The 13964-nt window shown below is 31.5% G+C and overlaps 1 protein-coding gene across 3 annotated transcripts in view; it reads left to right on the top strand.

Annotated features, from left to right (window-relative positions):
* The first annotated feature begins 83 nt into the window (after positions 1 to 83).
* beat-Ia (beaten path Ia) overlaps positions 84 to 13964 on the top strand; it is a 49878-nt gene continuing 35997 nt past the window's right edge. For 2 of the 3 annotated variants that reach the window (XM_068284575.1, XM_068284573.1), the window contains exons 1-2: positions 84 to 114; positions 12827 to 12923. In XM_068284575.1, coding sequence (XP_068140676.1) covers positions 12854 to 12923 — 70 coding nt within the window. In that variant the 5' untranslated portion in view covers positions 84 to 114; positions 12827 to 12853. Of the gene's footprint in view, positions 115 to 4063; positions 4831 to 12826; positions 12924 to 13964 lie in introns of those variants that run through there. The other variant, XM_068284574.1, reaches the window with a different exon arrangement.

The raw sequence follows: 13964 nt of genomic DNA, 5'->3' as shown, positions 1-13964 counted from the left end.
TTAAATTCGAATTTGGGAACCTTAGCTCTCGATTGGCAACATATAGGTACTGCTTCTCTCAGATTTCTCAGTCGACTTTTGCAGATTATCAGTGTCGGTTGTTGTTCCAGAGCGGTAAGTTTGTATTATCGTCCAATAATAACCTTTTGTCAGTGCCTGATTAAGACCATGCGGGGTCAATATGAATTTTTAGGATCATAATGGAAATTAGATGATCACTTGAAAACATTTCATTTCTCGAGACTTTTAATGCAGATTAAAAGACTTTTTCTTAGTTAAAGACATGAATTTATCAACTACTTTAAAAATATATTAGAACTTGATGGTGGTTATTGAAAAATATTGCTGTTCATTTAAATTTTTCGTCTCCATTGAAAAGACAACTTATTCAACAGCGGGAATTTTATTTTAATTCAATGAAATTAACAAGATACTATCAAAAATCGCTTAAAATTACGTAAGTTACAGATTCGTAATATTAGGGGTTTTTTTTTTTTTTAACATTTTCAGATTTTTGAATAAAAAAAACCTTTACGGCGCTCTAGCATTTGCTTATCTGCTATACGGCTATACCCGTCAATGATTTTTGTACTCATTGAAAGATGAATCCTTATCTCATTAATTATTTTAAGACAATTGTTGTTAACATTTTTAATTGTTTCTAGTCTTATCTATGAAACTCGGGCATGGGGGTATTCGAAAGTTTCTAAATTTCAATTTTAACAATTCTATTTAGAAATCCATCTGTATATTAGATTTTTTCAAATATGTATGTCTCAGTTTGAAGAGTAGAACTAGATTGAAAAAAATATCTTCAAACTTCATTCGAGCGCTGATTCTGAAACGACATTCCGAAAATAAACGATTTTTCAAATTATAACCTCAAAAATAATAGCCCTGTAAATTGAAAAACAGTTTCAGATCAACGACCATCCTTAGATGTATAAAATAAGACGCGTCGAATTTAATTCAGAGAAATGTCTTGAGAGACTTTTGTTTTTAATATCTTCTAATTAATATTGTCTTTGTTTAAAAAATAATCTTAAAAAATGATTTCCCTAATTATATATTAACTATATAAGTTTCGATTACCTAATCCTGAAGTAACTGAAAGTTTTTGATTTTATTTGTATGATGCTTGAATATGGGTAATAAAATGAGTGCAACGTTTAGAGAATTAAATAAATATCATATTGTATTCATAATTTTGGATCCTAAATCGGGATTTTTGAATCGACTTTACCAATTCACATAAACAAAACGAAAATTGGGTCTTAAAGAAAAATGTCAAGTTAGCTTAAAACCAAAACAAAACGAGTCAACACGCTTTGGTAAACATTTTAGCCAACGCTAAGCATGACATATAAACAATTTTACTCCCGGGTGCGAGGGTCATTAGAATAAGTATTTCTTATTAAAAATATTTAATAAATCTAGATTCTAGATTTATATACATACATATGTATATACAACACATTGATAATTAAAATCAGTTTAGATTTTGAATTGAGCAAATGACGATCGAGTTTTTTTGTTTGTGGTAAATGAAATTTTCCAATCAATTATAATAAGGTAGTAGCATTCAGATCAACAGATTTATGTTTTTGACTTTTTTTATCTACATCAGAACAAAAACAACTATAAACTATGAATAAACTATACTATAAACTATATTAACAAATACATACATATAAGTACAGATAAAAAAAAGTGTGGATTAAAACATGATACAGATTAGTTTCTTAAATGTATTTCACAATTATTTCAATTGCTGCTGGAGTTTTTGTGGAGAAGTAAAGAGTTTTATAATTCAACTTCTTGATTGAAATTTGAAACGAAATATTAAAACTACTTGGAGTATTTATTCATAATTACTAAATATATATATATATATATATACACTTACTAGATATAGTTTTATAGGATAATTGCATGCATAACTTCTTTGGCAATGGCCAAACAGTCTAGGCGCCTTTTTGGCTAGATAACAATTCATTTTTTTGGTTTGGTTCAACATACATAAGTCAAAATCTATGCCAAAGAAATAAAAGCCTATTTCTCTATAATATGGAGCTTTTGAACGAGACCTATCAAGCAAATAATGTACACGGTAAATTAGTTGCCATCGGCAGAAATGGCACTTGAAGAACAAATTGTCATAATCATAAAAATTTGCAATTATGCTGATGACCGCAGCAAAAGCAACAGCAACAGCCAACAGGCAAGAGCCAACAATAACATGAACTCAAGCAGCATATTTCCAGTTCATTAGCCTGGGCCATTATCAACCGCCCATTTTTACACCCAGACTCCACACACACACACATTTTGCAGAGATTTTCTTGGCAAGGTCTTTCTCGTACATGGGCAATGATGTCTCCTAGGGTTAAAAATAATGCAATACAAATATAAATTATGCAGACAACTGGAGACAATAAAGTCATTAGCCCCATTTGAATTAGGATAAAGGAGCTTAACATGAGGATATGCATCTTTAAAATTTAAATTACGAGAATAGTTTAATTTCTAAACAAATACAAAGCAAATACACATACAAGTATGTATACAGATGTGTTGTAGGTGGAATTGCTTCAGACAGATAAGTGTCAGTTGGCCTTAACCAGTCAACCAACATGCCTCTCAGTCACAATCACAAAAATATGTCAACTTTGGCTCAAGGCAGTAACCAAACAAAATCTTCAAATTTTAATTTAAAATTTTATTTATACATATGTATATTGTTTATTTCGGATTTTATTTACTATTTCATGGTTATTAAAGGAATGTATAATTTAAATTCTATATATTGCTTTAATTATTTCAACTTCAATCAATTTGTTTTGATCCTGCTATTGTAGGAACTTACACAGTGGTTGGCATAAGAATATAGTATATATCTTTATTTAGAGATATCTGCTAAATGCTTAATATTGAAAATGATTTGTCTTTATTTCCAAATGGAAATCTTTTTAATTTAATAATTCAAATAATTATATGTATTCATATTCTTCTAAATATATCTCTGAATCATGTGTATTATGTAAAAATAAACAATTTAATCATAAATTAATCGTAAAAATTCTGCGTCTAAAAGTTTTTAAAGATTTACTAAAGCTCACAAAAATCCCATACCTGACATTTTTAGGTATTTTAAAAATGTCACTTGGAGGAAAAACTGATATTTCTATAGGTTTATTTGAAGAGCTAAGTCATGGAGAGAAAATATTTTTTTCAACATTAACATAACCAAAAGTAATTAAACAACACAAGTATTCATCATTGTTTGTCGAATCGGGAAAGACATTTTTTTAAATCGTCCCAATTGAAATCTTATTTAGTTATAAAAGTCAAGTTTATAATCGATTGAATAACCATAATAAAAGTAATAAAAAATTTCAGATCTAGAAAAGAGAATTTTAACATTAAAATTGGGCGTAGAGAATTTTTCCAAAACATGCCAAAAAAGTTTTAATAAAGAAAATATTTATTTTTATATAATTTTTATTTTTTTGGGAAAAATTCAGATTTTTAATTCACTTTTAAAAAATTTCAAGACTCTGTTGTGACAAGTTTTAAGTACTAAGTATCTAAAACTTTTAAGAAAATTTGGAAATTTATTGGTTCGCCAGAATTTATATGGATTTCGCAAGAAAGCAGTGTTGAGTTTGACTGCTTGATTTATTCCCCCTGTATCAAGCAGTGGATTGTGTTGAGTTAAGCCTAGGGAATATATATAAGCAGTTGCTTAAGGCTGTTTTGCTACTATTCCCCTAAAACTGCTTGCGCCTTCGCTTGAGAACTGTGGTGAATAGCTTCAGTGCATTTCATTGAACCCTTTGCACTTGGGTAAATTTTCCCCTAACTGTTGACTGACACACTTTAACGTTCTCAGTCAGCCCCCTTCGTGAGTTCACCTTCGTATGGCCGACACTCGTTTTGTTCGTATTGGCTGGACGAATGGTATTATTACAGTTCGTCAGGCTTCGTGTTGAAAAATCTGTGTAAAGGACTCGCTTCGCTTCGTTCTCGATGGTGCTGCTGCAGTTTTCATTGCGTTGCCTTTGCGTAAAGACGTGCGTAGAAACGACATTTTGTGCGTGGACAAAATCGAAGCAAAACACAAAATAAAAAAAAAAATTTCAAATTTTTCGTCAAACAAAAACAAAAAGAAAGAAGATCGACTAAAAGGAGGACGTTTCAACCGCACAGATTCTACGCTCGTGTTTGTCTCGTTTTCGGGTTTCTGTTTTATCTTTTATGCAATTCAAACTGTTCTTATGTTTTGACATTGGCCCGTTCCTATTTTTTGCTACTAAAACAAAAGCCAAGGACCCGATACATTTTTCATGTCCCTGTTCCTACTTCTTGTCAATGTTGTTGGTGCTTTTGTGTGTGAAGACGCTGTTGCTTCTTATGCCTGCCCATCGCACTGTGTGCGTCCATGAGTAAGGACGGTGTGCGTCTGTATTTGTGTGTGTGTGTGTTTGTGTGCAGTCACGTGTTCTAAGGTGATTTTAACGAGTTCCGTGATACGCGAAATAAGATAAGAAACCAAGCAAAAAAAAAAAAAACCAAACAAAACAACTACAAGAAAACCGGAAACTCGCATGTGTTTGGCTCGAAGGATTTTCGCTTGTGGTGGTGGTGCTGCTGCTGCTGCGGCATAAACAAATCTACCGAAAATTGCATAAAAATTGCTTTACGCCAAAAAAAAAAATTTGCAAATCCATATAAAATTGCAGTCATGTGACTACCATTAAAAGTTTTCGAAAAAAAAAATACAACTGAAAACAATTGCAACCAACTGGGGAACTATTTTTAATCAAAAAGGTGGGAATATATTTTGTTATAAATTATCTAATTGTTTAAGGTCATATCTGTAGCTAAGAAAGAATATAATTGGATGTTTTTAATTTTTTTTTTTAAATATTTTTTAAACCATCATCAAGGCCAGCAAAACTCTGATTCAGAGGTCAAAGTGAACTTTCTCTAATGGATTGTGATGGGCTGAGTCCTTTAACCGTTCTCGATATTTTTAGATTTTATCTGGTTAAAGATATCTAAGGTTTCTTTTGGGGATTTTTGAATTTGAGCCTGCACAAACAACTTGGAAATCTTTCCATTAAACTGGCAACTAGTTTAGTTAAATTTTTTGATTACCAAAGTAGAATTCCTCCTAAATCATATTGGACTACTAATTAAGTGGGCTTTTTATATAAAAAAGGGAATGTCTTAAAGTTGTACTTAACCATTAAGCTATTAGTGCATGACTTGCTAATTTTTTATAACTTATGATTATATCTCATCCGGAGAAACTTATCATCAATAGCCAAAGCCAATTGCCAGGATAACCTTTCACCAAAAGCAAGTAGTGGGCGTGTCCGTTCACAATTTCCGTTAAACAAAACTTGTCAATTGCACATAACAACGGCAACAAAAAAGTTGCTTCTCTCATGCAACAATTTCTTGAGTTCTTGCTGTGCTTTTTTCTATCCTTCTGCCACAGAATGTTTTTCGGTTCGTTTCATGGAAAATGTCAAATACATAGCACAGTAGTTTTTTTCTTTTTTTTTTTTTCTTTTAGAGGGGATGTGTGGCTTAGTCAGCAGAAAAAATGGAACAATCAATATTTGATTGACTGATTGATATGTGGAATGATTTATTGGCCCAGGCCTTAAAGGCCAAAAAATTTGAGAAACTTTTTTGCAATGTTTTGAAACAAGGACAGGAAAAAAAAAAAAAATGTAGAATGAAAGTAAAGAGAAGTAAAATGTATTCCTTTTGCCCAATCTTCGCCCGAGATGGGGGAAAAAAAAAACTTTCTTTCGCGTAAATTTTCATGTGGCAAAAGTAAATAATGAAAGCTATTTAGCACAGCCGAGAGGCACATTAAGTTGTCGCCGGGATTATCCATCCTGCAACCGAAACAGGGCAAACAAGTAGCCAAAAAAAAGGAAAAACGAACCGAGAGAGAAAAAAAACAAACGTGATACGAAAAGGGAAAACTGTGACAGGCGTTTAATGAGCTGTGCCCCGCGATCCATGGTGCTCATGACCCGCGGGCAGACGTCCAGCTACCGATTCCCTTTCGCACCATCCCTTGCCTCTGAGCTTTGTCTCTCTGCCAGCCATGTATCTTGTTCTCTTAAAGAACTTTCAACAATTTTTTACTGCCACCTGCAACGGCGTCACATTCTTCTTCTGCCATGGCGTTTTCTTTTATTTTTCTTTGCCATGGTTTTTTGTGTTATTCTTCTTGAGACCTCTCTCTCTCTCTCTGGTGGAGTTAACACTGCTTGCCGTGTCGTCGCTTTTTTTTCCATCTTCATCTGCCAATTGTGGCCGCTCTGGTGGTTACCTGTAGCTTAATTAGTTTAACCTCCCTCCATGTGAGAAAAGACTTTTTTTGTTTGTTTTGGGAAGGATTTTGTTTCCTGGAAGAGAAGTGAATTATGAAAAACTTTTGCCTCATAAAGTTTTTTAATTAATTTACATTTTATTAAAACCAAAAATTTAACGATCAAAAAATAGTTAGAATTCATTTATAAAATCTGTTAAAGTTGAATAAAAATGTATATAACTTAAAATCTTTATGGTCATGGTAAACGCACGATGTTTGCGCTCTAAAGTATGCAATATGCATTTAAAGGACTCGCTTTTTTAAATGAATAAATTATTTTTTTGAAATTTATTGTGGCTACAGATGGTCCTCAATGCCATTTGCAAGAATTTAATATGTTTAGAAGAAAATTAATACTTTTGCAGCATATTGCAAGATTTTTCTCATATTACATTCCTTTAGGCCGTCTACATCTGTTTTCGACTCGCAAGTTGAAGTTTATTGTATGAATTGTGGTTGAGGTTAAAAATATTCTTCTATCTCAAATTAAAATAAAGCTAAATGCATAAACAAATTTTAATTTAATTTTTTCTTTGTTAACTATTGTTTAAAGTTTGTGAAAATAAATCTGTAACTTTAATTATTTGACACCAATTGCCATGAAAGTGGTTTTGAGTTATTTGAATAAATATAAATCCTGTTTTTCTGTCATTATATTCTTATGTTAATAGTATGTCCCACTCATATCAGGCACATATAATAAGAGCCTTTATTGATAAACGATTTAAATGGATAACGTTTTTTCTCCCAAATGTGTTGTATGAGATGTATTCGAAAATTAATAAAAAGGATAATCTGAATTTATAAAAGTAACTCGTCAAGCCGACTTTATCGAAAAGCTTTCTATTGCCTGTTACTTACAAAATGCATCACTCTCTGACTGCATCTTATAATAAAAATACATGAATATACTTTACTTATACTTTATTATGATATCATAGATTCCACATGAGTGATAGTTGACGGCATGCCATCCTAGCACACAGGCAAACGTAACAAAAGATTAATTAAGAATAAACCAATTATCTCCGCAGAGTTGCATGGCTCAAAAACTGATACCCCTTAAGATCCCCTTTCTCTTTTGGCGGGTCCCATCGCATGTATCCTTCTAAAGGAGAAATTCCCCCAAATACGCCAACGTTTTCAGATTAGCGTCTCGATGTCTCTCTCGGATACAGATATGATTAGCTAGAAGCACTCTTTTCTGGTAGCTCCCATACAGAGAATTCTTTTAAAACTATTCGTTTGTAGGTGGAGATGGTGCTTTTGAATATACATATATGAGATCCTTATAAAAGTAAAACACTTCAAAATGCAAAAATATCTTATACATTTTTTAAGCAAGAAAAATAAAAGTAATAATTAAGTATACGAAATAGCTAGTTGGGATAGCAGTCAAATAAATTCAAATTTAATTCGAGAAAATGCATTAAGTAACAGTTTTCGGTTAATTTTATTCACCACTTCACTTTATTTCATATCTTTTAAATTGTTTATGCACGGGAAAGGGGGTTAGGACAGATTGGAGAAAAAACACACGCACAATAAACAAAAAAGTTGTAGCCAAAAAAGAAAGTCCTCAACGTCATTTGGTTTACCTAACTTAAACATTAAATCTTAATATCGAAAATCTACTTTCATATTGATTTCTCTTACCCATTTCGAACTTAAAAATTAGTCGAAACAAATTGACATTTTGTTAAATGACTTGAAATATGATGATAATGCATTTGAAAAATGGGTAAAGAATGAATTTACAATATTGAAAATATTTTGACTTTCTTTGTTGTATTCATTTCTTTTGCAATTTCTACAATGTCACTTTTGATATTCATCATTGTGCAAACTCCAGTTGAGCTGAATTCTTCTATGTTTTGCCTATTTTAACTTATATATTTTATATTTGCCACATTGGCAATTCTTCATTCTTATCTTTTGGGAAGTTTTTTTTTCTTCTATAATATTGAAAACGGGCAAAAACTTTACAAATTTCGCATGGAATAAAGTTTTTGTTTTTCCTATGCGTGTGTGTGTGTATGAGTGTGTGTGTGTGAGTTTTTTTTCTTGTGGGCCATAAGCAAAACTTTGTCCATATCAGAGCTGCTACTTCTTTTGCTATGGAGAGAAGGAAAAACCTTTGGGGCGATTGAAAAATATTTTCATATGTAAATTTGTTGTTGTTGTTATTTCGTATTGGTGTTGGTGTTATGGTTGGATGGGTTTCTGGGTTCTGGGTTAGAGTTTTAGGTTTTGGTTCTCTTGGTAGTGGCCAGAGCCCATATATCGATATTTGTATGTATGTTTGGATGTGCATATGGATTTGTGTTGCCTACTTTCGGGCGTCTGCCGCATCTCAAGTGCAACAGCAACAAATAATAAATTTACCCAGGCATTCGCTGAGTGGAAAAGACTCTGTCCTTTTCTCGCTTACTCTTTTTTCTCTCTCTCTGTTTCTCTGTCTCACTCATACACTTACTTACTCTTTCCATTTTAGTCTCTTGGTCTACCTAGAAAGTTGCATTCGAGTTTTCTGCGGTTGTGAAAATTTTGTGGCATGTGGAAATTTATTTCATAATCCGTAGGAAGAAAAAAAACCTCTCACACACACACATGTAAAGTTTTCTTCCGTTTTCCCGTCTGTGTGTGTGTGTGTTTGTGTCTTTTGCATATGAGAACTGAGCACAACATGAGTGGCTCGCCTAAGCATGTAATTTATATCCCAGCTCCCTAACAGTATCTCTATCTCAATGCAGTTATTGGAGCAACATACCTACTCCTATAGCTAGAGTTGTTATTTTTTTTTCTTGCCATAAATTTGTTTCCCTTTTTCCGACCACGTTTCCATACTCCTTGCCATTTTATTTGACCACATAAATTGTTTACCAATTTTCACAAAACTTCCTCGTCTTCTTGTTTGCTCTTAATCTCAATGGTAAAAGCCATTTCAAAGATCTTAAACTTACCTTTTGATTTAGCACCCAACAATGCAGTAGCATTCACTGCTAAAACTGTTCTGTAAAATGCCGAACAAAAAAATCCACTAGAATTTTTCGACAAATAGTTGGTAAAAGATATTTGAAGCTTGTGGAATGTTTACAATATTGCACAACATAAATTAAATGGACCTTTTTTTTTTGCTTTTTAATTGGTTGTTGAAATTGAAAATGCCTTGGTTTTTATCAATTGCTAAATAATCAAATGAAAACAAGTTCAATCGAAATTTGTTTGACAAACCGAAAACTTAATTATATTTTAGTTGACAAAATTTTTTTATTAGATATTTTAAATCTGATTTGGTTTATTTATCTTTAGCCATCTTAGTCTAAAGATCAGAATAATATATTGCGAAAGCGCATTAAAGCGAGATAAGAGATAGAGATAGAGATAAGTTTTAAACACTTAAAACAATTTAACTTTAACATTCTTCACAATAGATTACTATTAATTCAGATTCAGGTTTCTGAAATGAAATATCGGGAATCGCACTTTGATTCTGAATTTTTCGAATTCCAAGTAACTTTTTTCAAAGTCTTTAAATTCGCCGTTTCACCTAGAAATAGGTAGACTCTGTCACCTCCCAAAAAGGAATATTTTTAAGCAAATGTCTCTCACTTTCGTTTTCATCCAAATTAAGCGATTTTTAGTGGCTGTAGTTTCACATATTTCACAGTTCAAGTTGTTCTTTTAATACAAAAGTCAGTAATTTTTTGAAAATTATAAAAAACCGAAATTCTCTTTATTGAAAATGTTCTCTAAACCTTAGTGTTGGTGCTAACTATGTTATGAACTAAGAACTTCGATATAATGTACATATATGTATTAATATTTTTCGCCCCATAATCTTTTGCGTAGAAGATTCTTCTTAATAATAATTAATACTAATCTCATAAGTAGTAGTTTCAAACTCTCAAAGAAATGTCTCATTTTCTAACATTATCCATGTCGTAAGGAAGTATTTTTTTGATATGCTCTTTCTCGATTTAATTCACTTGAAAAATTTGTCTAGTTGCTTTACCTTTCCTTTGGCTTCGTAAAAACGTGCCATAATCCTGTTTACGTTTAGAGTAAAGCCCTTAAAGCCTGAATGCCAAAAAAGCAGTTGGCCAAAATGGAAAAATTTTTTTTCGCCGGTTCTGTTTTGTTTCCATTTCTTTCCTGTTTTTTTTTTTTTGGCATAGTTTACAAATGGCAGCCAAGCGGTCAAGTCAACTCAAAGGAAAACGGTTAAGAAGCAGCCTCAAAAAAGCAATTAAAAAACAAAAAAAGACATGAAAAGAAGAAAAGATGCAGCACTTTTGCCTAGCGAGCAATTTTTGGTATCTGTTAGTAGTTTTTACTGTCTCTGTCTCTCTGTGTTGGTAAGCGGCGGGTAGAGCGAATGCAATTTGCAGTGTGACTGTGTGTGTGTGTGTGTGTGTGTGTGTGTGTGGTGGCTGACCTGGTCTAAACTGAACTGAACTGAACTGAACTGAGCCAAACTCAACCAAACTGAGGTCTTATCGCAGTGAGAACAGGCATTTGGCCTTTGTTTGTAACTCTCGGTTCAGGTTAAGTTTTTGTCAATGCATAAATTAAAAAAGTTAAAAGTTTTGGTCTTAATGAAGCTAAAGCAATTAAGAAAAGGTTTTTGCAAAAACTTAATGGACTGGACAAGACAACAAATATTTTACAATACGCATACAAAGAGAGAAAAAGAGAGATGGAGATGACAAAAAATATAAGGACCTCTTCTCTCGGAGAGGGAAAGAGGGACGGAAGGGGAATTGAAGCCATATAAGATAGATATGTATATGCTTACCCTAATATAATTTGCTGCCATAAAGGATTACAACTTGTTAAAGTTTCCTACCATGTTACCCCCAGAACTGACCATAAAGCAGATTATTATAATCCGATTCTTTGTCTTTTTTTCCTGCTTTTTGTTTTTTTGCATCTTTCTCTTATATGAAAAATTTTTTTGTTCAGCTTTTTGTATGTTGGTCTTTTTGGGTAATGGCAAAGTGGGGTTTTCTTGTTGTTGTGTATAGAAAATCGCTGCACTTTTTTCTATAGTTATTACTTTATACAGCAATTTTTTGTGTTCCGATTACAAAATTGCTTTTAGTATATACAAAATTTTTGTTCTGTGGCTAACAAAATATCAAAAGAATAAAAAAATCAACCAAGAAGGCAAAACTCACTTTGGCACACCTGCCAAAAGGATCCTGACCAGTTAACTGCAGCAACTGCGGGCCCCTTACGTTGAGTTGCAGCCAAAAGTTTAACACATTAAGAACTGATGTTGGTTGTTGTCTAGGTCGAGGGGGTGGTGGGGTCCCCTTTCCCACTTTTTGGCTTTTTCTTCTTGTATTTTATTGGTCTTTGCATGAAAGTTGCTTGAACTTGATGTGGAAGGTATAAAGGCTTTTATGTAATATCATAAATTCAGACAACAATTTCCACACGAACTCTGAGATTGAGAAAGTTTTGCAGAAGAAAGCAAAAGTTTGCAAGAAAAAAAATAAGGAATTATAATTATAATACGAAAAATTGTTTCCTGTGTATTTTCACATTTTTTTTTGGTTTTAATCAAACTAGTTGTGATATATTTAAATAAAAGATTTTGCATATTGAAGGTACAAAAGATCAAGGTTTATTGAACATAAAAAACCCGAAACCTGAGATATGTAGGTCAATGAGAACTATTGATACACATAATTCAGACTAGAGGAAACGAATGACAACTTTAGATTAAATGAAAAATATGTTTTTCCGCTAATCCATTTATAAAAGGCAAAGCTAAACATACGTATAACGACTTAAAAAAAAAACAGTTTTCTTTTTTTATTTATACTAAAATTTTGGGATAAACAACTTTTTTTGTCTATATCTACAATGCTAACATATTTAATGTTTAAATATTTTCAAAATATCCGCCCCTTATAGATTGTTTATTAAGGTTTATTCTTTAACAACAAATACTTGCCAACAAAATGAATCATCTTACGAAAGGTTTCTTAAATATCAATATACACTAAAAGTTTTATATACATATGTATATGTTTTTATATTAAATATTAGATGATCTTATATAAAGAATCTGTTGAATCTGTTTAAAAACTTTCGGCACCCTGGTTTTGTCTATCTTTGAAATTGTGTAACAGAATGCTTCAATTTAAATTTAAATGTTAGATAGAATATTCTTAGACCCTTTTTATAACTTTCTTATCACTGAAATAATTGGAAAAGAACCATATACATTAATACTAATTAATAAACTTAAAGTTTCAGTATAACCATCAGATAAGAACTTTGACTTATGTAATTAGAGCTCATTTTGTTTGCTTTTAAAATTATCTTTCTTCTTAATACTGTCCTTGATCCTCAAAACTTGAATTATATATTATATTTTTAACTAAACTAACACTTCTATATCTTTACTTACAGATCGCACAGGAAAGAAATTGTATCAACATGAGGTTTCCACATAATTGTTATCAAACTATTTTGGCCACAATAGCGTTGCTAGTGACAATCACAATTGGTAAGTGAAAAATAATGTTTCCGAACTGTGATTGACAAAATAATTTCAATTCATGAATACGTAAAACTCATTCGGAGTCATTCACCAGCTGAGTGAACAATTTGGTTCAATTAGAGTAGCAATTAGCATGAAGAGTCAATCGCCATTTCCGACCAAAAACTTGTCGTCAATCTTCATGAAATGTCAACAAAAAAGATCTGAAAAAAAAAATGTGAAAACAAAACAAAGAGCAATTGGACATAAAATATAAAAGCAATGAAAAGTATTACACAGATTTATGCATATTAATTTACACAATATAATTTATACTTCAAATTATGCTAATTACGTGTAATTAAATTTCATGTCCTAGAAATACGGTGTGATTAAAATTTATGCGAAATAACAAAAACCAAATGAATTAAGCAATAAATTTAATATGTATACAAATATGTATATGTATGTATGTATCCACAATTATAATCAATAGACTGCATTTCCCCTTTTAGTCAATGACCTTTAAAATTATTAAATGTCTATTTGATTTTTGAGCAATTTGTTTATTGAAATTAATTGCCCGATTATTGAAACTCATTCGAATAATTTCACAAATTTGAAAAACAAAAGAATGAAATTACAAAAAAAAAAAAAAAATCACTATGTATAATATTTCGTTTAAACTACATTTAGCCACTGATGAATTTTCGCTACAAAACTTTAAACAATTCCAATGGATTTGCAAATTTTTATCATTCCATGTTGTTGTTTCATATGAAAAATGCATTGACAATAAAATAAAGTGCATTATAATCATTTTATTAAAATGAATAATAAATCATAATATATAAACCTTATACATACATATATTGATAGCCTTGCAAAGGGTATACTGATTTTCCATGACAGTTTTGTAACTAGATACAAAAATTATAGAATATTCTAATTAATTAAATTAGTAGAAAAGTTCTCAGTAAACCAAATTCTATAAATTTGAAGAATAAAATAAAATTCAGTTTCTGTTGCAGTTTTCGGCCTTGAATATATGTATATCAGGCCCTTAGA

The sequence above is a fragment of the Drosophila tropicalis genome, unplaced genomic scaffold, assembly GCF_018151085.1.
Source record: "Drosophila tropicalis isolate 14030-0801.00 unplaced genomic scaffold, ASM1815108v1 contig_393, whole genome shotgun sequence".
Classification (NCBI taxonomy): domain Eukaryota; kingdom Metazoa; phylum Arthropoda; class Insecta; order Diptera; family Drosophilidae; genus Drosophila; species Drosophila tropicalis.
This window is presented reverse-complemented; position numbering and strand designations above follow the sequence as displayed.